Here is a 23,381-nt window from a genome sequence, read left to right as displayed (position 1 = left end):
AGTGCATCTTTTTGTTCTGCAGTCAAAACTTGAGAATCCTCGTTCACAAGTATAATCAAAACTATTTCAGTACAACTGAGAACCTCTGAAAAACCCTTCTTTCCTACAGGAGCTAGGTGGAAAGATAACCTGAGCGGCCTCCTCCAGCGCTGGTTGAGGAACTGAGCCTTGCCTGAGCTCCCCTGCCTAGACCAGTAGCAGAAATGAGCGTGGAACTCTTGTCCTCCAGCTCCTCATCTGGGGCTCTTTTGTTATAAAATATAGTTCTTCCTGATTCTCCCAGGCCCTGTTAACTCAGCACCTCAACCACGTTATGCCACCTAGAAGAAAGATAAACTACCCTGAAAGAATCTGGTATTTGAGATTAGAGGTAACCAGGGAGTAGGAGTATTCATGGTTTTAAGTCAGACACTGGAAGCACTTCTTGGCAGCTCTAAGTCTAGGGGAGCTACGCTGAGAGACCTCACCCGCCTGGGGTTTGGTAGGAGACAAGGATTCAGTCCTTGGGACTTTGGGACTTTTTTTTACTATTATAAAATTCTAGCAATGAAAAAAAGGGTTTCTTTAAATTATTTACTCATAATTTTCTCCATTTCCTAGGTAGGAAAACAGACTTTCTTCATGAGTTGATTTATTGTGAGGCACTTTAGCACACCTAAATGCCATTTAAAAAGTAAAAAACAAAACTTTGATATTATAGAAGGTTCATCCAAATTAAACTTTGGTTTTCTTTTTATTTTACAGGTTTTGGGTCTAGTAATACTGGTTCTTTGTTTGGTCAAGCAGCCAGTACTGGTGGAACAGTCTTTGGCCAGGTAAATATGGATGTTTGCCTCTATTCACGTCAACATGTATCAAACCCATTTGCGTCGTTCCTATAGGACACAATCAGTCATGTTCCCGTAGGATGTAACCGGTCCTGTAGGATGTAACCAGCCCCAGAAAACAGCCCTGTTGTTCTCAAGCTCTGCCTTCTGTAGCTCCCTTGGGGATGCAGAAGTCTCAGCCTCTGATTTGAGAGAATCACTACAGTTTTGATCCTTGTGTGAAAGTCCTCTCGGGAAGCACTTTAAAGCACATTGCCTGATTTCCGTCAATCTTCTGCCTGTTGTTAGGCCAGGGATTGGCAAACTATGGCCCATGGGTTAAATCTGCTCCTTGGCCTTTTTTTTTTTTTTAAGGCCGTTGAGCTAAAAGTTTTTATTTGTTTAAGTCGTTGTTTAAACAAGATGAAGAAGGATATGCAACAGAAACTGTATGTGGCCCCTGTGCGAAGCAGTATATAGTCCAGGGACCTTTCGGTGACCTGAGCCGTTTCACTTTGTCTAGCTAGTGGTTATCTATGTGCTGGGTGTGGTTTTAAGTGCTGTACACGCACTGAGTCCTGGAATCATTAGTACTTGTATAAGGTAACGCTGTTATTATCCCCATTTGACAGATGAGGACACGGAGGGCCCAGAGGGGTTAAATTTACTGTTGTAAAAGCTAGCTGCTGCGTTTAGATCACAGTAACTTCATAAGGTACTCTGATATATTGGAAACGATTGTGACTTTCTAAAGGTGAGGGTGGTACTTGTCCAGTAGTTAAGAAAGTGGTAGCCATATTATGTTTCTTCCAAGTCTTCAGTAGGAGATTTTCTTTATCACCTTTTTCCTTAGAAGATGGGCCCTGCCCTAGTCAGTGATCCTTGACCGAGAAACAGAACTTCTGGTTTTCAAGTTCCCCACTGAAAACAGCTAAAAATGACTACATAAAACGTACAAACCAGTTTCAAAAGCACTTATAAACTAATAAGGTATTTAACCAAACCAGATTAAAGGGAAAATGGGAACCTGTAGAAGTGAGTGGAGCACAGAAGCCAGTTCTGCCCTGAGAGCATCTACTAATCTGAGAGCACCTGAATTGCCTATGTTAACAACACCAAAAGGGCAAAGGGGCAGACATCATTCACCAAGACGTGTACAAAGTGGGAGGGCTAAAAGAGACCCTCCCCACGATAAGCTGTGACTCCAGATTCACCGGTCTCGGCCTGAGAATGTGGCTTGACCCGATCCGAGGATGGCGGTGTCTCCAGATGTCTGGCAGAAGAGCACAGGCCACTCTGAAGAAAAGTAACTGTAGGCCTCAGATAATTTTTAAGGACATTGATTCCCACACGTAAATTCATCACAACAGGAAACAAGGAACTATGATCACGAGCCAGAGTAAACATGAGACGCACATTTCCAAAGACTTCCTAGACTATAAAACAGCTGTGTTTTACGTGCCGTAAAGACATAAAAGACAAACTTGAAAATACCAGGTACGGGAAGATCCCACATGCGGCGGAGTAACTAAGCCTGTGTGCCACAACTACTGAGCCCACGCGCCTAGAGCTTGTGCTTCACAACAAGAGAAGCCACCGCAACGAGAAGCCCGTGCACCGCAATGAAGAGTAGCGCCCGCTCACCACAGCTAGAAAAAGCCCCCGCGCGCAGCAACGAAGACCCAACGCAGCCAAAAAAAAAGAAAAAAAAAGTTGAACATCATAAACAGTTATATGTCAAAATTCATTGAGCTCTGTACATAGAAAACTTAATAGAAAACACAACAGAAAGAAAAAGGACAAGAGACGTCATAAAAAAGGGTAGTGTTGGTTACACAGCATTGTGGAATGTACTCAATGCCACTGAATTATACACTTAAAATCCTTAAAATGTTGCCCCTGACCTGGGTCGAGTGGCACCTAGTTGCTGGTGCCTGTCTCATATCAGCCGGGGACAAAGCAACTCCTTGTTTATCCCAGCTTGGCTTTTGGTTTGTGCCCATGCCTGGTTCATGCCCCAGACGCATGGGGGAAAAAAAGCTTAAAATGGTAAGTTTCATGTATATTTTAGCACAATTGAGAAAAAGAGAGAAATAAGAAAACATTTTTTAAAAAGGATAGCCAGAGGACCGTAAACATATTCAACTTAATTAGTAACACAAAGTAAAACCACTAAGAGATGCACACCTGTAACGCAACAGAAATTTAAAAGCCCAACAATACCAAATGTCAGCAGATATGCAGAGCCACAGAAACTCACGTACACTCTTAGCTGGGGCGTAGGTTGATCTAGTAAAGCCCTGTGGTTCCACTCCTAGTTTGTTCTTTGGAGAAACTGATGCACCTGTGCGCCAGGGTACACTGTTACAATAACAGGACTAGAAGCAACCCAGACAGCTATGGCCATTCCACCGGGCAGATGAACTTACATTACTCTGTAGTAGAACGTTACTACATTGTGGAAATGAACAAATTAGAGCTACGTGCGTGACTTTCACAGGCATAAATTTTTTCTCTCTCTCGCAGGCATAATTTGAGCAAAGAGATTTAAAGCTTACTGTGATAAACTCCATATTGGTTACTGCCCTGCACCTCATGTTCTTCCTTCACAGAAATTATATTTGCAATTGGAGGGGCTAGAAATTCAAATGAGTTTTTTTTCTATCATGGCAGGGGCTTTATCTGTTATATTTGTTGCTGTATCCCCAGTGCTTAGGACTGTGGCTAGCACAGGATAAGCATTGTAAAAATGAATGAATTTTCAGGTAGTAGGGGTATTCTGAGAAGAATCTAAGGATACAGGTAGATTCTGGCCAGGATATAGAAGAACTTCATTTTCATCATAATACCAAGAAAAATCCAGATGGTGTGAAAATCACACTAACTCTGTGGATATTAGAATTATCTAGTGCTGTGTAACAAATTACCCCAAAACTCAGTAGCATTCTCCAGTGGTTGGCTTGGCTGTTAGTTCCAACCTTAACTGGAACTCTTGGCTACAACATCTACATGTGGCTTCTCTGTATGGCCTGGGCTTCCTTACATCATGGTGGCTGGATTCCATGGAAGAATATTCCAAGAAAGAGAGGGAGCCAGGCAGAAGCTGTCCTCAGAAGTCACAGAGCATCATGTATACTGCATCTTCTTGTTCAAGGCAGTCACAAAGCCCCTCCCAGTTTCAAGGAGAGGGGAATAGACTTCACCTCTTGCTCTAGAAGAGCATTTAGGTCTAGAAATACTACTGTGACCATCTTTGGAAAATATAATCTGTCACAATGGGACCATCAAAACATGGCAGAAAGCCTTGTTGAGTTGATTTCCAGACGGGAGTTAATCGTAGGTGAGCCTGATGGTACAGCAGCTTTTGGGGGCAAATGTCAGGCCTGGGTTTAGGAAGTGGAAGAGAGGCCTTGCCAAAGGAAATTTACTGGCTGGAGAAGCCAGAGGAAGCTATTGGCAACAATGAGGGCAAACAAATGACCAATAAACACACGAAAAGATAATCAGTAGTATTATAAACATTAGGAAAATGAAAATCAAAACCATAATGAGATACCACTCCACAACCACTAGCAGGCCTATAATTTTTTAAAAAAAACAAACAAAGAATAACAAGTATTGACAAAGATTGGAGAGATTGGAACCCTCGTATATTGCTGGTTGGAATGGAAAATGGTACAGCCATTGTGGAAAACAGGTTCCTTGAAAAGCTAAACATAGAACTGTCATATGACCCAGCAGTAGAACTCAGACACTTGGTCACCATTGCTCATTGCAGCATTATTCACAGTGGCCAAAAGATGGAAACAACCCAGTGTTCATCAACAGAGGATTGGATAAACAAAAGGTGGTCCGTTCATACATAGGAATATTATTCAGCCTTCAAAAGGAGTAAGGTGGTGATTCATATTACACATGAATAAATCGTGAATACATTATGTTAAGTAAAATAAGCCAGATATAAAAGGACAAATATTGTATGATTCCACTTGTATGGAATATTTAGAATCGGTAAATCCCTAGAGCCAGGAAGTAGATTAGAGCCTACCAGGACCTGGGGGGAGGAGGGACCAGGGAGTTCTTGTTTAATGGTTACAGAATTTCCGTTTTGGTGATGAAAAATTTTAGAAATGGTGGTAATTGTTGCACAACATTGTGAATATAATTAATGCCACTCAATTGTATACTAAAAGATGATTAAAAGGGCAAGATTTATGTCATACATATTTTACCACACGTTTTAAAACTTAAAGATGTAATATACCAAAACCATTGAATTTTATACTTTATAAATTTATTTATTTTTGGCTGCGTTGGGTCTTCGTTGCCACACGCGGGCTTTCTCTAGCTGCGGCGAGCAGGGGCCACTCTTCGTTGTGGTGCGTGGGCCTCTCATTGTGACGGCTTCTCTTGTTGAGGAGCACAGGCTTTAGGTGCGCGGGCTTCAGTAGTTGTGGCGTGTGGGCTTCAGTAGTTGTGGCTCGCGGACTCTAGAGCTGAGGCTCAGTAGTTGTGGCGCATGGGCTTAGTTGCTCCACGGCATGTGGGATCTTCCTGGACCAGGGCTCGAACCCGTGTCCCCTGCATTGGCAGGCAGATTCTTAACCACTGTGCCACCAGGGAAGTCCTGAATTTTATACTTTAAATCAGTGAGTTGTGTGGTATATGAATTATATCCCAGTAAAGCTGCTTTTAAAAAAACAACAACAACAACAAATTGGAGTCTGAAAGACTTGCAAGTTCAGTATAAAAATCCTCTATTCACCTCTCCCCCAATTTTGCTGAGAGAAAGAAAGTAAAGCAGAAAGAACTTGCAGTCTTGCAACCTCCTGTTCCCTGAAACTGTTGAATCCAAAGGTAGCACTCCAGCCTAACTGCCCTCTGGCTCCAGGCTCCAACACTTACATGACAAATAAGCTAAGCCCTAAGCAAAGGCAGTGTTTGGCTAACCAGAGGTGGGTTTGTCTAAATCTGTGAACCAGTTCCCGATCAACTGGACACGTAGGGAGATCTGAATAATTGGTCTCTCACTCTCTGGGGAACACGCTAGCATTCCTCAGTCACACACCACCGTTCCTCTGTATAAAGTCCAGTATACCTAACCAACAAAAAAAGGTATGTAACACGTGAAGAAGCAAAATGAAAAGGGGGACCTACGGTCATACTTTAGAAATCAGCAAAAAAATAACCTACAGATGATCCAGTATTAGAACTAACAGGTAGAGACTTTATAATAACTGTCGTGCTCAAGGATTTACAGGAAAATTAAAGAATGGTTGAATAAGGAATCTCAGAAGAGAAATGGGAATTACAAAAACAAATAGAAAGTCAGTCTGTATCTGAAGTTTAAATCTAATATCCAAAATAAAAAACGATTAGACAGGTTAAACAGCAGAGTGAATACTACAGAAGAACAGTGAACTTGAAGATATGTCAATAGAAATTACCTAAAATGAAGCTCCGAGAGACTGAAAAAAAATTGGACGGAACATCAGTGACCTGTGCAACAGTATCAGGCAATTCAGCATAATGCAATCAGAGTCCCAGAAGGAGAGGAGACAGAATTGGTGAGAAAAAAATGTTTTGAAGAGACAATGGCCAGGCTTTTTCAAATTTGTTGAAGAACAGGAATCCACAAATCCAAGACACTCTGTGAACCTCAGAAAACCACCCCTGGACACAACCTGGTTAAGCTTCTGAAAACCAAATACAAAAAGAAAACTTTTAAAGCAGCTGAAGAAAGAATATTGATGACATAAAGAGAAACAATGTATTGTGCAGTTAATAACAAGGTATTAAATATGTGACAACCGTGGCAAAAAGGCAAAAAGAACATCTTTGCTACCTTGGAGTAAATCAGTGCTTCTCAACCGGTATCGATTTTGCCCCCCGGGGGAATTTCACAATCACAACATCTGGAGACACGTTCCCCGGGGGAATTTCACAATCACAACGTCTGGAGACACGTTTGATCCTCATGAGTGGGGGACGCTACTGGCATCTCGTGGGTAGAGGCTACACATCCTACAGCCCTCCAAAACAAAGAATTATGTGGCCCAAAATGTCAATAATGCCACTGTGAAGAAACCATTAGGAAGACAAAGATTTCTTAGAACACAAAAAAGCACTAACCATAAAAGAAGAAATTGAAAAATGGGATTTCATTAAAATTACAAACTTATGCTCATCAAAAGACTTTGTTATGAAAATGAAAAGGCAAGGTATAGACTGGGAGAAAATATTTACAATACATAAATTAAAGGACTTCTGTGCAGAATATGTAAAGAACTCCTATGACTCAAAAATAAAAAGACACCTCAATTTTAAAATAAGCAAAATACTTGGACAGCTGCTTTACAAAAGGGGCTGTGCAGATGGCCAATAAGCACATGAAAACTTGCTCAGCATTGTTAGTCATCAGAGAAATGCAGATTAAAACCATGAGATACTATGTCATACCTGTAGAATTACTGAAATTTAAGAACCAACAAGACCAAATGTGGAAAAGATCTAGAGTGACTAGATCTCTTCATGCGTTGCTGGCTGGTGGGAAGGTAAATGGTGCGGCCACTTTGGAAGACCATCTGGCAAATTCTCAGTAAGTTAAATATACACTGATTTTAGGGTTTAGCAATTCTAGTCCTAGGTATTCCCCCAAAAGAAATGAAAATATATACTCACAGACAGACTTCTATCAGAATGTTCATAGCAGCTTTGTTGATGATAGCCCACACCTGGAAACAGTCCAGATGTTCATCGGCAGGGGAATAGTAGACCCTGGCGTCCTCACACAGTGGAATACTATTCAGCAATAAGAAGGGAAGGACGGCTAATGGCGTGCAACCATAGGGGTGGCTCTCAAGAGCATATGTTGTGTGTAGCGAGGTCATTTAGGCAAGAAATGAAGTAAAGGCATCCAGATTGGCAAGGAGGAAGTAAAACTATGCATCTGCAGGTAACATGATCATGTATATAGAAATCCCAAAGGAATCCACTACAGAACTAGAACTAATGAATGGGACCAGCAAGTTTGCAGGATGCAAGATCAATATATAAAAATTAATTGTATTTCTGTACATTTTCAACAAACCATCTGAAAATGAAATTAAGAAAACAGTTCATTTTCAGTATCATGGAAAGGAGTAAAATACTTAGAAATACATTTAACAGAAGTGCAAAACGTGTGCTCTGAATACAATGAAACATTGTTTAAAGAAATTAAAGGTGATCTAAATAAGTGGAAGGACATGCTGTGTTTATGGATCAGAAGATTTAATGTTGTTAAAATGGCAGTAGAGAACCAGGACTGTGAAAATTAATTTAACATTCATGCCGGGATTCAGTAATGAGTAAGACAGGCAAAAGTGGTTAGCTATGTCCATAGAGCTTACATTTGGCGGGGTGGGGAGGGGTGTCAGTCTTTATTAAAACAGTTTCATTTCAAATAGTTAATTTAAGTACTATGAAGACAGTAAAGCAGGATGATGTGGCAGTAATCAGGGAAGCTGATTTAGGTTCGATAGTCCGGAAATGCCTTTCTGAAGAAGTCTCATAAATGTCTGTTTTTACGTTTGTTTCTTTGAATCAGGATCAAGTCAGCCTCACTCACTGAGATCGGCTGGTAGTTCTCTGCAGCCTCTGTATCTATAAATTGCCCTCCCAGGACCGCCTCTCTTTTATTTCCCCTCATAGTACAGTTGATGAACAAAGCAGATCGTTGGTCCTTTGGAGATCCCTGCAGTGTAGCACCCTGTTACTTCCTGTGAAATGGTGCTTGGGTCTGGAGGCTGGACGAGATTCACAGGGTTTTTTGGCAACCTTATTAGGCTGGATCTTGAACACTAGCTCTCTATTCAATGATATAAAGGAATTAATTTTTTAGACACGATAATGTTATTATGGTTATGGTTCATGTTTCAGAGCTTTATGCTGGAAGATCCGTGGATGAAATGGTGAGATGTCTGGGATGTACTTCATACTAATAAAGGCTGAGGGGAAGAAAATGGGGCTCTAGGTAACACTCAACTGGCTGTGAGTTAGCGGGTGAAACTGGGTGATGGGTACATGGGTTCATTATGCTCCTCCATCTATACTTTTGAGATTTTCCATAATTTAAAGTTTTAAAAACTATTGTTATTTATTGTAGTTAAAATGAATGGAATACTCTAACCCGCTTCTGAGGATGCAATAACTGTCGATTCACATTCACTTCAGTGAAGTGCTACCCGTTTCTATTCATTTCTGCAGATATCCATTACTTTTCAAATGATGGGGTTTTTTTTGTTTGTTTTTTTGCGGTACACAGGCCTCTCACTGTTGTGGCCTCTCCCATTGCAGAGCACAGGCTCCGGACGCGCAGGCTCAGCGGCCATGGCTCATGGGCCCAGCCGCTCCGCGGCATGTGGGATCTTCCCGGACCGGGGCACGAACCCGTGTCCCCTGAATAGGCAGGCAGACTCTCAACCACCGCGCCACCAGGGAAGCCCTCAAATGATGTTTTAAAAAATGAGTTGAGCCATCTGAAATTGCTGCGTTCGGTGGGGTTTTTGTTTTGGTTTTTTCCTTGTAGGGCAAGAATGTCCGTATATTGGCAGTTTCCTATGTTTCAGCCTGATGCGTGGAAGTCAGCCAAGAAACCTGATATTTTCTGTTTTCCGCGTGCATGCGTAGTTGTCACATCTTCGTTCCTTTGAAAGTCAGTTTACTAGTTATCAAAGCCTGTGCTCTTATGGTTGGATTTCATTCCAAGTTTTAAAAAGCTGTTACTCGTCATTAAATGGTTGTAGTAAACAGTTCCTGTTGTTTTTAAAGAAGTTTAAAGAGGGAAAAAGAAAAGGAGAGAGACCTAGGCAAGTACATTAAGTATGTTGCCCTCAGGTAAAAATTAGCTTGTCGTGTCCAAGGCACAAAAGACTGGTGTGACTGTACCAAGTGCGGGGGGGTGATAGAAGACGATGCCAAGAGATGGATGGGGCCAAGTCATGTGTATCTTTCAGAACTTGTAAGCAGGAGTGAAATGTTTTGACTGCCATTTTCAAGGATCTAGCTGCTGTGTGAACACAGATTGTAGGGGAAGCAGAACGTCAATAAAGTTGTCATATGGTCCAGGCAGAAAGTCACGGTACGGGGGCTCAGAGCAGGGATGTGCTGGGGCATGTTTCAGGGGCAGGCTGCTAGAGGTTTGACCGTTGTGGGGATTAAATAATTATTTGTAAAGTGCGTAGAAAAGTGCCTAGCACAGAGAAAGTGCTCGGTCATTGGTTCATTATCGTCATTGTCAAAATACTGAACAGCAACCATTTTTTGAGCATGTAAATTACATTTTAGGCACTTTTCTGAAGGGCACTACCTTCCTAGCTCATTTATTGATATTTCACTCACTGTTTTGAGGTGGGTGGTTTATTTTGCCAGAAAGAAGAGGGACTTGTACACTTCTCTGGTTCCCCCCCCCCCCTTTGAAGGGACTCCTGTAAGGTTCCTGTGCACAGCGACCCATTTCTAATGGCCCATCGTATTCCACGTTATCAGCCAGGGAGACATCATACTTAACTAATCATTAATTGTCCCTCAAATCTAGCCCTGGTCTCCCTTAAAGAACCAGTTTCTAAACAAAAATACAGTGTGTGGTGCCTGATACAGCTTTGTGTCAGCACGTGCTCACCATCCTCTGAGCATAAGATTTGCAAACTTGGACAGAATTCATCTGTGGTCATCGTTTCAACAGTGGAGCTAATTTAAGCTCATTTCTGCAGTACTGGGGAAGTCATTACGAAATAAAAGCGCGCAAATTGGGAGAAAAGACAGTGTGAATCCCTTATCGTCGGTTGCTGATGAGGTCAGCCAAACACTAGAGGAATTAAAATAATTGGTGCTCATCATAACCTAGACATGTTTTTAAACTTTCGCATTTGGGGGCGCTTTTGAGGGTTTGGTTTTCCTGCCCCTGGCGTCATGTCCAGCAGAGACTGCAGGCAGCAGGGCAGATGAACTGTTAAAACTCCCACCTACCATAAATGATGTTTTCAGAGAACTGTGCACATAGAAGAACTTGAGAACTTGTGATTGTAGAGAGTGTTCCTGTGCAGAGCTCAGCTTCCTTTGTGGGTGTTAGAGCATCTGCACCAGAACTAATCAGCGTTCTCTTGCTTCTTCCACTTGCGCAGCTGTGAGTGCCTCCTCTCCGTGGATGTGGCCTGCCATTTTACCGTGACCTCTCATCTTATCGTGCTTCCTGTCCCTTTTGTTTTTTAGCAGTCGTCCTCTTCCAGCGGCAGCGTGTTTGGGTCTGGAAACACTGGAAGAGGGGGCGGTTTCTTCAGTGGCCTTGGAGGGAAACCCAGCCAAGACGCAGCCAACAAAAACCCATTCAGCTCGGCCAGCGGCGGCTTTGGAGCTACAGCCACCCCAAGTAAGCTAAGAAAGTTTTCCCAGTCTCTTGGTCCCCTGGCGTCATCGTCATCCTCGCGGTGTTATCAAAGCTTCAGTGACAAGTGTAGACAGGAAAGAAAGGTCTAGAAGGCCCATTTAAAATGTCTACCCCGAAGCAGTGTGATCTGTTTTGATTTTGTTTTTTATTTTTGGTTTTCTAATGAGGTGTCCTATATAATCATGGAAAGACATCAGAGCTGCAGGGAGAGAGGATCTGTGTATTGAGCTACTCCCCTCTTCTCTCCCAAGGCCCAAATTGCTCTGTTTCTTAGGATTGAAATGACTTGAAATGAATGCAAGCAGACAGGCGTAAAAGAGCAGCAGAACCAGCTGGGTGTGCTTGAAGGAGCATCTGGATTTTCATTTGTGTCGGACTCTCTTTGAATTTGCTTTAAAATTCAGCTACTGTAGAGAAATGTCACGCAAAAGTTGAAGCCGTCATTATTTCTCATCTCTTACGTTTTCGTCTTGTTTTCAAATGAAGCTGTATCTTTCTGCCGGCACTTTCTTCTCCAGCTGATTCCTTGTTGATGTCTGTTCATGGTTGGAAATGAAAGAAATGTGTTTGTTTAAATCTTCTAAAAATATATATCCTGCTGCCAGTAGAGACTGAGATGGGAAGTCGGGCACCTGTCACCTTCATCTTAGCTTCTCTTGTTTAATACACTCTACCAGAAGCTTCTCTCTTCTGTTGTGCTATACGCGATCTTCATGCGAGAGCTCGTGTTCCATAGACAGAACAGATGTTTCCTTGATATTAAGGCTCATGTAGTTAAAAAGCAAAACTCTTTGCTGAGACTCCTGGAGTCACAGATCAGTTACTTTGATGTCACTGTTCATCTAGTAATATATAAGGAGAGATTATAGTGAAGACACACATAGCTTTAAACTTGTGAAATTATATAATCAGAAGTTTGTGTTCTGCTAGGAGGAATTTAGTACCCTTGAATGAAGGGATCTTAGAAGTCAAGCCTAGTAACAGTTTTCAGAAGCCGTTTCTGCAGATGAACTCTTACGCAGAATCCTTATACATAGAGAAAAATAGGGTATTCAGAAGCAGGGGCCAAGAACCAGCAATACTCCTGGGTGGTTTCCCCATCTTTTTCCCAGCTATCAGCACACAACTGCAGGGCTCCATAACACGTACTTTGAAAACATGATCCTCGGGTGTCAGTCTCCCTTTTCCAATCAAGAAACAAGCCAGAACGGTTAGGTGATTTTTAGTTACAAAGCCAGAAAGTGGCAGACCTAGAACTCAGCTAGATCGTGCATAAGGTGCCAAACACAGCGTCTGGCACAGAACAGGCATTTGATAAAACATGCTAGTGAGAAATGTGGGTTTGTCCCATGGGCAGATTATTGTCTGCAAGATTGTGTTACTAGCCTATTTTGTTAAAACGTGGGTGTGTCATATCTTTGTAAGAAATCCTTTCCTCCTGTCAGATTCACCTTTAATGCCGTGGCTCTTACCTGGCAGAAAATGGCCTTCTCTCAGTGCTGGGCTGGAGCTGGCCTGTACCGGCTCAGGAGAGCCAGCTTGCACGTTTCTCCCCAGCTCCCTGTTCAGTGACATCAGGGAGTAGTTATGTACACCACAGTAACTGGACAGTGCTACAGATCGGGGACAGACGCCCCCTGCCCAGCCCCGACCTGTTGTTCGTAGGCACACCATTGTTTCTAATTCTTTAATTCTGGTTTAAAATAAACATATATCTGTTCTTGATACCAGACACCTGCAGGTCTTCATCTCCTAAACGTCAGCTGTTGTAAACCAGCAGTTTACTTTCACATTTAAGGGAAGTTTAAGTGAATTTGAAAGTATGCAGGAAAGATTTAGCATTATTTTGGTTTTTAAAACTGCGTAATTTGCTAGTGAAACGGACAAGAGCTTCTGTAGCCCTGAGGACCAAGTGCAGGATGAGAGGAAGGAACAGTGGAGAAGGAGCTGGAAGGCCCCTGGGGAGGACACTGGCCTCGCCACAGAACTGAGAACGCTTTCTGCAGGTCACAGGGGCGGCCTCTTTCTCCTCGGGCGACCGTGCGGCGTGTGGTCCTCTGAGCAGCACAGTTTCCTGCCCTGTGTGGATGGGCTCCCGGCTCTTTTCCTGCCTGCCAAACACTTCCTTCCCTGCTCTTTCCCTCTCCTTTTTCCCTGTCATCGTGGGGTGTGTCCCCATTGTCATCCACGTTATCACAGGAGTCTCCAGACTCCCCTCTCTGCCTGCTGTCTCCTACACTGTGGTCTAGAAACCTGTACCAAATTGAATGTCTTAAAACTCTTTTATTTTGCCACTCTCCCTACTCAGAACCCTTTGGCAATGTCCCACTAACCAAGTCCAGACCAACTCCTTGGGCTATAATGCAGGGCCCTCCACGAGCCCTGACACACTTTTCTGACTTCGAATTCCTTCGCCTGCGCACGCGCTCACACACACACCCCCTCACTTCTCCCTGCTTCAGTGCCAGGGTTCACACTGCTTCCCACACGCCGCTCCTCTGAACCTGCCGTTCCTTTCAGCGTGAATGTATGTCTTCCTCTGCAGCGTGGCCGAAAGGTCACGAGGATGCACAGTGATCTCTCCCTCTCTGGAATCCTGCAGCCCTTATGCTCTGTTCTTTCACGAGCCATCAGCAGAAGGGAACTCATCTTTACTGATCACCTGCTGTGCGCCAGTTGTTCAGTGTGTGCGGTCTAATCACCTCTCACAACAGTATTTTCAGATGTGGCCGTCCCCATTTTACCAATAAGGAAGTAGGTTCAGAGTGGGAATGTTGACTTCCAGTGGTAACAGCCAGTAAGTGGCATAAGGAGGGTTTCATCCCGGCATGTGTGCAGAGCTCTGATCCACTGTGTTGCCTGCTGAGATCGTCTGGCCTCGCCATGGAATGGAACACCTCCCCATGCGCCTTGTCTGACAGCCCTTGTGATCGCTCCGCATGGCATCGAACATGCTCCCCTGCAGATAGATATCTGAGCACAGATTGGGCGACCAGCAGTTCCCTTGGTGACATTTAGGCCCCAGGCTGCCTGGTCCTGGAGCTGCCCTCTTTAGGCCTGAGGAGTAATTGGAACTATGCATTGATCGAGAAAGACAAGCTAGGAACATTGGTGCTTGGAGCTGGCGTGTTCTATATCCAGAAGCTCACACTAGAAAGGTTTCTTCTCTCTCTCTTCCCCGAGACTCTACCATAGATACAGTTAACCCCTGGGGGTCCTGTGAATTGCTACCTGTAAGGCCCTATTGCCTCCTTGAGTCTTGTCCTAAAGACACTGGTGAGAACAGTTCTCAGCACATTCTTTCTGCACAGGGGCTTGAAAGACATGTTTGTGTGAGGATGAAGGAGTCATTTGATGAGAATCCTTTGGTCCCACAAGGCTCCTTCTACTACTGTTCTTTAAGAGAATGTCTTGGGAAGGTATCCTGGACGAGGGCTTCCTGAGAACTGCCTTGTCAGTGTGTGTTGAATTCTCGTCTAGTGACTTTAGACCTGCAGAATGACGTGGGACCTGGTCTCTGTGATGTTATTTATATCAAGTATCATTTAATTTAAATTGGGTCAGACCCTGTTGTTGGATTTTGCTAGTGTTTTTGCCAAATAAAAGACCATGGAGGATCCACGTTGCACCAGTGGGGGGAAGCCCAAAGCGGATGCCACTGTGACCCATTCTTGGAACCCCCAGTGGAGGTCATCCGGTGGCTCTGCAGAGACAGGCTTTCTTACTGGCTAGTTCACAAGTGAAGAAGTCTCTTCCACAGTGAAATATTGTTCCGACAGCCAAGACACCATATTCTCAAGAGCCAGAGACTGTTATTTTGGAGCCACTAGGAGAAAACTGAGAAGCACATTGTTGGCCATAGAGACAGAGAGAAGCAGACATCCCATCGTTTAATGCTACTTTGTTTCAGAGCAGCTTAAATAAATCCTAAAATGTTTCAACATGCAGAGCTCCTTTGGAGACTACAAATGACAGCTGTTACAACTTGAATGGCTTGATCCTAGTGATCTTTGCAAAATGAAAAGGGTTTAACTTTCTGCAGCTGACCTGCTCTGTTTTATTGTATTGAACTTGATTGGGATAGGAAACATGATTGGCAGGAGATAAGTTAAACAGAGAGGGAAGTCCTATTTTCTAGGGCTACCTTATGCCTGACTAGGGGCTTTCCATACATTAATTCATTCAGTCTTCCCAGCAGCCTTGCCTGGGCACAGTGGCTGTCCCATTATATGTATGAGGAAACTGGGACTTGGGAAGGTTAAGACCTTGCCCCACAGTTATTAGGTTTTCGAAGCCAGGGCTGACTGCACAGCTCATTTATTCCACTGTCATATCTGTGAACATCTTAAAGACAAAGGAGTCTTAAAGGATAAAGGGATAAAGAAGCCCGAAGACTTCTAAATGTTCTCTGACTTCTCTAGAATTTGTCTTCCAGCACTGTCCCAGTAAAATCATTTCATCTCTGTATTTCTGATTTCTCCAAGAGGAGCTCTAGCCTCTAATCTTGTACTTGAATTTGTTTGCTATTTGGAATTTTTGCCTTGGTAGCGCTAACAAAGTCAGAAAATCGCAGTCCTCTGTTCTTGAAATACCAAATAAAAGGAATGGCTGAGAAGCCTGGTTTTGTACTGCCGTTGGAGGAATCTGGTGTAAGCTTCAGCCGGCTCACTAGGGGAAGGATCAGACTGCTCAGGAGGGCGTTTTGCAGACTCTACCGGAGGGTATATGGCCCCGTGCGACCGTATGTGAAGGTGGTGAAAAGGAATCCGTTATCCACTCCTGCTCTCAGTGCCTGACCTACTCACAGCCAAGCTCCCACACTGTCAGCAATAGCTTTACAGAGCAGGTGAGCCTGCGGTGGTCCGAGGCTCTGTGTTATTGGTGCCTACAGACGTTTGAGGTGGTTGTGTCCCTGAGGTGAGGCTCCTCACTTCTTGGCCTGCAGGTCAAGAGCACTGCAAGCGGAAGTAGTAACGGAGTTGCATCTCACACTGGGGTGGGATTGGCAGCAGAGCGAGATGAGAGACCCTGGCGCTGACGGGCTAGTGGTAGACCACCTCTGCAGACGGCCCGACTTGCAGAGTTATTCGCCCTCCACCCTTTTCCTTTCCGTCACCTTCTCCGTGAGCGCCTGACAGGCTTGGGGGAAGACTGGCCTGTGCAGGTGCTTGTAGGCGTCGCTTGGTGACAGGGAGTCAATGCCCCGGAGCACGTCATTTCAGCCTCCTGTCCATGCCTGTGGCTTTGGGCAGTGATCCCATTTCAGCAGAGCTTCTTGCTGCCTTACTGTGGGTGCAAACTCATTTTAATAAAACATGCATCCAAACATGGTGGGGAAATGTGAGTTATCCCTCCCCTCTCCCCCCGGAAAAGAGTTAAAGAAAAATTCCTGTTACTTAGTGTGCTGTTTGTACTCTCTCCAAGCACTTCTATGTATTTGACTTTGGCTGTTTATACGTTGCCTGTCAGATTCACATTTCTTGTAACAAAATACTTCTCACCCATCTTGGTTTTTAGTAGTTCACTTCCTTATTTTTTTTTTTAATTAATTAATTTATGTGGCTCCAGTGGGGTTTAGTTGCGGCACGCGGGATCTTCGTTGCAGCATGTGGGGTCTTTTGTTGTGGCACGCGGGCTTCTCTCTAGTTGCAGTGCACGGGCTCAGTAGTTGCAGCACACAGGCTCTCTAGTTGTGGCTCGCAGGCTCTAGAGTGTGCGGGCTTGGTAGTTGGCAGCGCACGGGCTTAGTTGCCCCGCGACGTGTGGGATCTTAGTTCCCCGACCAGGGATCGAACCTGTGTCCCCTGCATTCGAAGGCGGATTCTTAACCACTGGACCACCAGGAAAGTCCCTCATTTCCGTTTTTCCTTTAAGTCTTGGAGCCGATTCAGTGTGTAGCTGCAGGAGCGACCCACTAGATAAGCCTCTGAAAGGTCAAGGGCTTAACTGAACCTCTTAGAAAGAGGAAATCAGACTGGAAGTCTTGCTGGCCCCTTACATTCTTCAGAGCATGCCTAGCTCCTATCAGATCAGAGGTAGGAGCAGCAGGGTTTTTCCTGTTTCGTCTGCCGTTCTCTGCACAGATCAAGCAGTGGCAAGCATGCCCAGCTAGACGGTAAAAGCAGAACGCTGGAAGCCACCGCGCTCGGTTTGGATTCTCTCTTTGTTTTCTCTAGTTTGACAAAATTTGAAGTTGGTCTTCATACGAGGAGATCCATGAAAACCAGCCCTGTTCTTCAGAAGCAAATGGTCTCGTGTGCAGCTGCGGGGTTGGTCCTGTGTTGGACATACCTGTGATACCTGTGGGCACGCAGGTACCTTTCTGCAGAAGAGCCTCTTCACTGGGACCTGTCGCGGCCCTGTTGTTTTGTGCCTGTAGAATCACGACAGGAAGTCCTGAGCCTGAGCACCGGAATGATTAAAGACTTGTCATCAAGATGCATGCAGGGCTTCCCTGGTGGCGCAGTGGCTGAGAGTCCACCTGCCGATGCGGGGGACGCGGGTTCGTGCCCCGGTCCGGGAAGATCCCACATGCCGCGGCACACAAGGTCATCTCAGCGACCTTGGATCCTCGACTTCTCTATCATTCCCTTCTCCGCAGACACCTAGTGAGGTTCCTTCCTTCTCTGTTCTGAGAAGCAGATAAGGACATTTTTCTCCCTCTGATCTCCCTCATACGTGTTCTTCATCTCTTCAGATACCTCTAACCTTTTTGGAAACAGTGGAGCCAAGACGTTTGGTGGCTTTGCCAGCTCATCATTTGGAGACCAGAAACCTGCTGGCACCTTTAGCTCTGGAGGAGGAAGTGTGGCCTCCCAAGGCTTTGGGTTTTCCACTCCAAGTAAAACAGGTACTCCTATGCCTGTTAGCTGTGGTTATTGTTAGATGCGTATTTAACATTGCATAGACCTCTGGAAGGAGAGCTCTCTGGGGTGTTCTCAGGGGAGAGTATGGAGTATGGATGAAGGGACCTTTTCCCCAAAATTCATTTTCTAATTATCGAGCATCTACTACGTTTCTGACGCTGTTCTAGGTCTCCTGAGACATGTTAAAAAGCACAGAATGCACAGCACGCAGCCCTGAAGAGAACTTCACGTTTTCTTAGGGAAGAAAGCATTGTGAATACTTAGTTGCATTTAACAACCAAAGTGAGGGAACATATAAGACCGTGATAACTGAAATAGAAACAAGAAAGCATCCTAAGTCAGATTTGCTTGGATGCCCATTACCTGTGATGGGCAAGACAGATTATTTATTTAATTTCTTATGTCTGTATCATTTGTCCTCCTTCCCAAATCACTTTTTTTTGTACTTGTGAGTGTAACATACATAAATGTATTGATATTCCTGTACATATACAGTATCCACATATCATAACTCTGCAGCTCAATTAATTTTTGCAGTTGGAATATACCCATGTAGTCAGGAATAAAGAACGTTACAGTACTACTTTTTATCCCAGCATTACTTTTAAAGTATACATTTATAAACTGTGTGGCTTCTTACAATCATGTATTATTACACTTATAATTAAAAATTTTAAAGAACAATATATGTTTACCTGCAAAACCGTACTTCATCTCTGTCAGCTGCCCCTCTATCCTATTTCTGTCTCTGAGATCTACAGAGGGGATCTGTGCATACCTGCCCTTGTTGTGTGGAAGATTGTGTGAAAAGACTTTTTTAAGGCAGGGGGTCAAGGGGGAGGATATTTGCTGAGCAAGCAGTTCTTCAAAATAAAGCAAATGCCCCGCAGGTGAGCGGGCAGGATACTTCTCCCTTGTGTGTATCTGAATTTATGGGGGGGGGTTGCAGAGGAAGGACCCTACCCGAGGAGCAGATGCCTGGGTGGCTCTGACTGAGGAGCAGAACTGCCCCAAATTAGTACCTGGAATCCCACCTTTTAGAACCGAAATTGCTGAGGTTTCTGCATGCACTGTGCACCTTTACTCAGACCCGTGCCTGGGCTGGGTTAGTCTATGAGTGCTAGTTTTTTTAAACTCCTTCCTAGAATCTAAAATGGACTAGAAATGAGCATCACAGCTTTATTCTGCCGCCACCCTTCCCTGCAGTGAATGATTTAAAAATGAAAGTGCTACAAAGGTTTTGGTCCTGCTTGACAAGGCAAATATTATTTGACTAAGAAATTTTAGGTTATTAATCATCAAGACTTTTAAATTTACTTTTTCAGGAACCTGATCATGTTTTCTTCGATTCTTGTGTTTATCTTCTATGTTGTTCCTTATCCTGGGATCATGTCCCAGTTGATCTGAGAATTTGCCCCTTTTATTTTTGCAGTCTGAGAGAAAATGTGTCCTCCCATGTTTCAGAATATTTTTCCTATTTGATTACTTGCCCCATGAAACCACCTAGATTGAGGTCTCGAGGGATTTTTAGATTGATGGTTTGGATGGGTCTCTGAAATCCCAAAAGTGCCCATCCTCCCTTGAGTACAGTTGCAGTAGAAAATAATACCACTGGAGATCATTTGAGGAGAGAACAGGAAGTGGGACAGACTGAAAATGACCTTCCTGCCACCCCCAGTCCACTGGGGTCACCCCACTGCTCTGTCAGTGGAGTTGCTGGATTTGGTGGTAGTGGCAGGGGGCAGCGTGGCATGTAGTGGTGAGGGGATGGGTAGTCTTGTGAGTCACTCAGCCCTGTTCCAATCCCAGCTCTACTGCTCACCAGCTGGCTCAGCGTAGATGAGAGACATGTTCTCTGAGCCTCGGGGTCCTCACCTGTGAAGGAGGGAGTCCCAGGTTTGTTGGGAGGATTGAAACAAACTGGTGTACAGCACCTGGCACGTGGAGGGCCCTCAGTAAATCAGAAATCTTATTATCATTGAGTGCTACTAAATTTCTGTCTCTTCTGGAGGAGAAAAAATATAAGCATCTAATAAAATTGGAACCCCCCTAGCATCAGGAGTGAGTTGCCTGTCTCCAGAAATAAAGCCCAAGTGACCATTCTCTTCTGTTTCACATAGCTGTGACATGGATTCGTTGTTTTGGGGGCATTGTGTGTGTGTGTGTGTGTGTGCGCGCGCGCGCGCGTACGCATGCATGTGTGCGCTTAATCTCCTCCCCTTCCTGTCCAGTATACTTTCTGTATCATTGTGACTTCTCATTTTTCACTCACCTTCCACCAAGAACTCTGAACACTATTGAGTACAAGGCACTAGATAAAGGCCTGTGTGTCCAGGAAGAAAGTGTAACCAGATCTGTGATCAGTCTTAAATAATTCAACTGCAAGGGTTTTTTAGCACTTTTTTTTTTTTTCCAGTCTGTTATATTTGTAACCCAACAGTCTCCATTATCATGGCTTGGAATTTCACTCAAGGTTTTAAAATACAGAATGTAAACCCAAACGTGAGCCCGCACAGAAAGCACCTTCTCAGTTGTGCTTCTGCTGTTCATGGTAAATAACCAAACGATTGAACCACAAAGTAGCAGCTAACTAAGGCGTTCAGCTGACAGCTTTTCGTGTCCAGCGGTTGATCTTCCCTGTTGCAGGTGGCCGAAGCTTGTGCTGTGATTACGCTCATAGTAAGAAGGCCTGAGTGATCCCTCTGTCAACGGGATTCACTTTCTGAAGGGACGAGAATGAGGTCCCCGTCTCCCTGGGCAAATCGCCTCCTGGCTCTGCCTGGGCCACCACTCCTCCCTTCAGCATGTAGCTCCTGGGCCGATGGTCACTGTAAGAAATGCTGCCCTTTAGAGCACACGTCCTGTACCGTTTTGCTCTGTTCTGCTCAATAGATACTCAGCAAGTGTCTCTGCTAATAGCCTAGAGTGATGTATGCAGTATCTTGGGGTTTGGGAACCCTCCCCAGGAGCAGAAGGAACAGTTAGGGAAGGACCTTCTGTCTTCCCGCCTGATGGGCATCCGGCAATCAGGGGAGGTGGCCTGGGCACGCCTGGCCCTTCCTGTGCGGTCACCTGCATGCGTGCCACCCCTGCAGGCCTGTGTCCACGTGAGTGAGAGCGCTGGGAGCCTGCCCAGGGGGTCGTGGACTCAGGGCTCTCCTCCCGGCTGATTGATTGCCTTATCACATTTATGCAGCAGCCTTCCTCCAGACAAGAAACGGCGTGCTTTTTTATTGAGGAGTAGTTCCTGACTGCAGAGAGAGCATTTTTTAAAAATTCTTCTGTACAGGGAGAGAAAGACTCCTGTGAGAGATGTGAGAGCTCTCAGGCTCTAAATAAGTAAAAAGCACCTGGCCGAGCGTCAGCCTCTCCATCTCCTCTGTAACCCGGCTCGCAGATTCTCCCTGAGAGGGGATTTGAGCCTCTAATTTTATAATTTGTGTTTCCATGAAGCGAGATGCCTTGCCTATGTGATGATAAGTAATAAACTCTGACCACTTTGACAGCTGGGTAGGGATCGGCGCTTTTGAGCGTGACTTTTCAGTGAGGAGTCTCAAAACATGGCAGAGGGTCTGGGCGGGGGTCTGCCGTGCGTGGGGTTGGTTCTTGGTGGCAGTCGGATCTCACGAGACTTGGAGCTGATGAGTCCAGCTTGCCTCTGGGAGGGCCAGGGAGCTCGCAGACAAACATGGAGTCTGCTGGATTCTTAGAACTCCAAGGAGCTCTCCTACATGGACCCCAGACCCCTCTGCTAGAAATGGAGGGGGTGGCGGGTTGGGTTGGGTTTGGGTTTGGGTTTGGGTTTGTTATTTTGCTGGTAGAAAGGGTGTTGCCCTTTGCTGTAGTGTTTTGAATCTGAGTTTCTAACGTACTTTCCCCTTTCTCCTCCCTCTTTTGATTTGGTTTCTCACTGCTCATTGTCTTCTCTTCCTGTCTCCTTCTTTCTTTCTCCCTGTTTCTGTTTGTTTGCCTCTGTTTTGCTCAGGTGGCTTCGGTGCTGCTCCAGTGTTTGGCAGCCCTCCTACTTTTGGGGGATCCCCTGGGTTTGGAGGGGTGCCAGCATTCGGTTCAGCCCCAGCCTTTACAAGCCCTCTGGGCTCGACGGGAGGCAAAGTGTTCGGAGAGGGTACCGCGGCCGCCAGCGCGGGAGGATTCGGGTAAGCCCCCCATAGAGGCCTGGGCAAACCCACAGGCTCAGGTCAGCAGAAGCACTGGGGCCCAGTACTGCTGCTTTGAAAAGAAAGTTCTTCTGTTTCCCCTACTCTCAACTGAGCTGAAAGCCCCTCCCTTGAAATCAGCAAACCAGTCGCTCCAGGATTCCTGTTGTCTCCAGGGGAAGGTTCGTGTCTTCCAAGGCAGACTCTGTCCAGTACGCGGTGGACGTCCGCCGTGTTGCTGTCCCCTGATACGTGGCGTCGTGGCTGGCAGATCCCTGTTCTCCTGGTGGAGCTACAGGGTTGGTTAGAGGAAGAGAAACAGTCTCACCGTGGCTGCTGTACAGCCAGGATTGCCCCTTGTGTGGTGACTTCTGTTAGGAGACTCTGAATGAACAGTTTCTAATCACATTCTTTCCTCTTGGGATTGTTGTGCAGAAGGCCCATTGTCCTTGAGCAAACAACTCCTTGTGTCCCCTGCTCCGCCCCAGACCCCCAGAGTGGGTCTTCGGTGCACAGTCCCCTGGGCCAGCTTCCTTAGGCACTGCCTGGGCCCCGTGCGTGTTTCGGAGTCTCCACGACTGCTCAGCCTTCAAGGCAGCTCTCACTCCCTTGTGCATATCCTCACTTGAAAATGCCATATTAGAGATTTGCTTTTAAGGGCCCCAGAAATTCGGTCTGGTTACCAAAACCCCATGGAAAAAATAGCCTTCACCACACCACAAATTCCCAGTAAAATATATGTGGTGATGACTACAAAGTGTCTCCTTCAAAGGAGGTGTGGAGTCGGAGATTAACGTCTTACAGGCCTCTCGCTGTCCCTGTCCTCAGCACTGGCTCAGGATGTGTAAAGCTAGAGGGTTGGGGAGTGGAGCCAGGGGCTTGTTTGGGAGAGCTGTCAGGGTACATGGGATGAGGGTTGGCCAGGTGAAAGCATCTTTATCTTGAAAATAAACTCAAGTGGACTCCTTATTCATACCCTTTCCTCTCCATGAAAGATGCTGCTGCAGCAGTGCCGGCGAATTTCAAGGAAAGTGAGCAAGTCGATGTATTGCTTCTTAGATTTCGTGCAGAGACCAATGGGTCTTTTAAGTTTCTCCCAGGAAGTCAGGAAACCCCAAGACTTAAA

The 23,381-nt window shown here is 45.2% G+C and overlaps 1 protein-coding gene and 1 non-coding gene across 14 annotated transcripts in view; both read left to right on the top strand.

Moving 5' to 3' along the window:
- Window positions 1-23,381, top strand: part of NUP214 (nucleoporin 214) — a 134,591-nt gene that overhangs the window by 74,069 nt on the left and 37,141 nt on the right. For 12 of the 13 annotated variants that reach the window (XR_010944796.1, XM_067742928.1, XM_067742927.1 and 9 more), the window contains 4 exons: window positions 745-815; window positions 11,058-11,214; window positions 17,930-18,082; window positions 22,084-22,255. Coding sequence is in view for 12 of the 13 variants with exons in the window: in XM_067742928.1 (XP_067599029.1) it covers window positions 745-815; window positions 11,058-11,214; window positions 17,930-18,082; window positions 22,084-22,255 (553 nt within the window). In the remaining variant the exon portion in view is untranslated. The remainder of the gene's footprint in view (window positions 1-744; window positions 816-11,057; window positions 11,215-17,929; window positions 18,083-22,083; window positions 22,256-23,381) is intronic. The other variant, XM_067742925.1, reaches the window with a different exon arrangement.
- On the top strand, window positions 2,701-2,835 carry LOC137228456 (small nucleolar RNA SNORA48). The gene has a single exon (XR_010945248.1). It is a non-coding gene; the product is annotated as a small nucleolar RNA SNORA48 (small nucleolar RNA).

Source organism: Pseudorca crassidens, chromosome 7 (genome assembly GCF_039906515.1).
Source record: "Pseudorca crassidens isolate mPseCra1 chromosome 7, mPseCra1.hap1, whole genome shotgun sequence".
In the NCBI taxonomy this organism is placed as follows: Eukaryota; Metazoa; Chordata; class Mammalia; order Artiodactyla; family Delphinidae; genus Pseudorca; species Pseudorca crassidens.
Note: the sequence above shows the minus strand (reverse complement) of the source record. Positions and strands in the feature narration are given on the sequence as shown.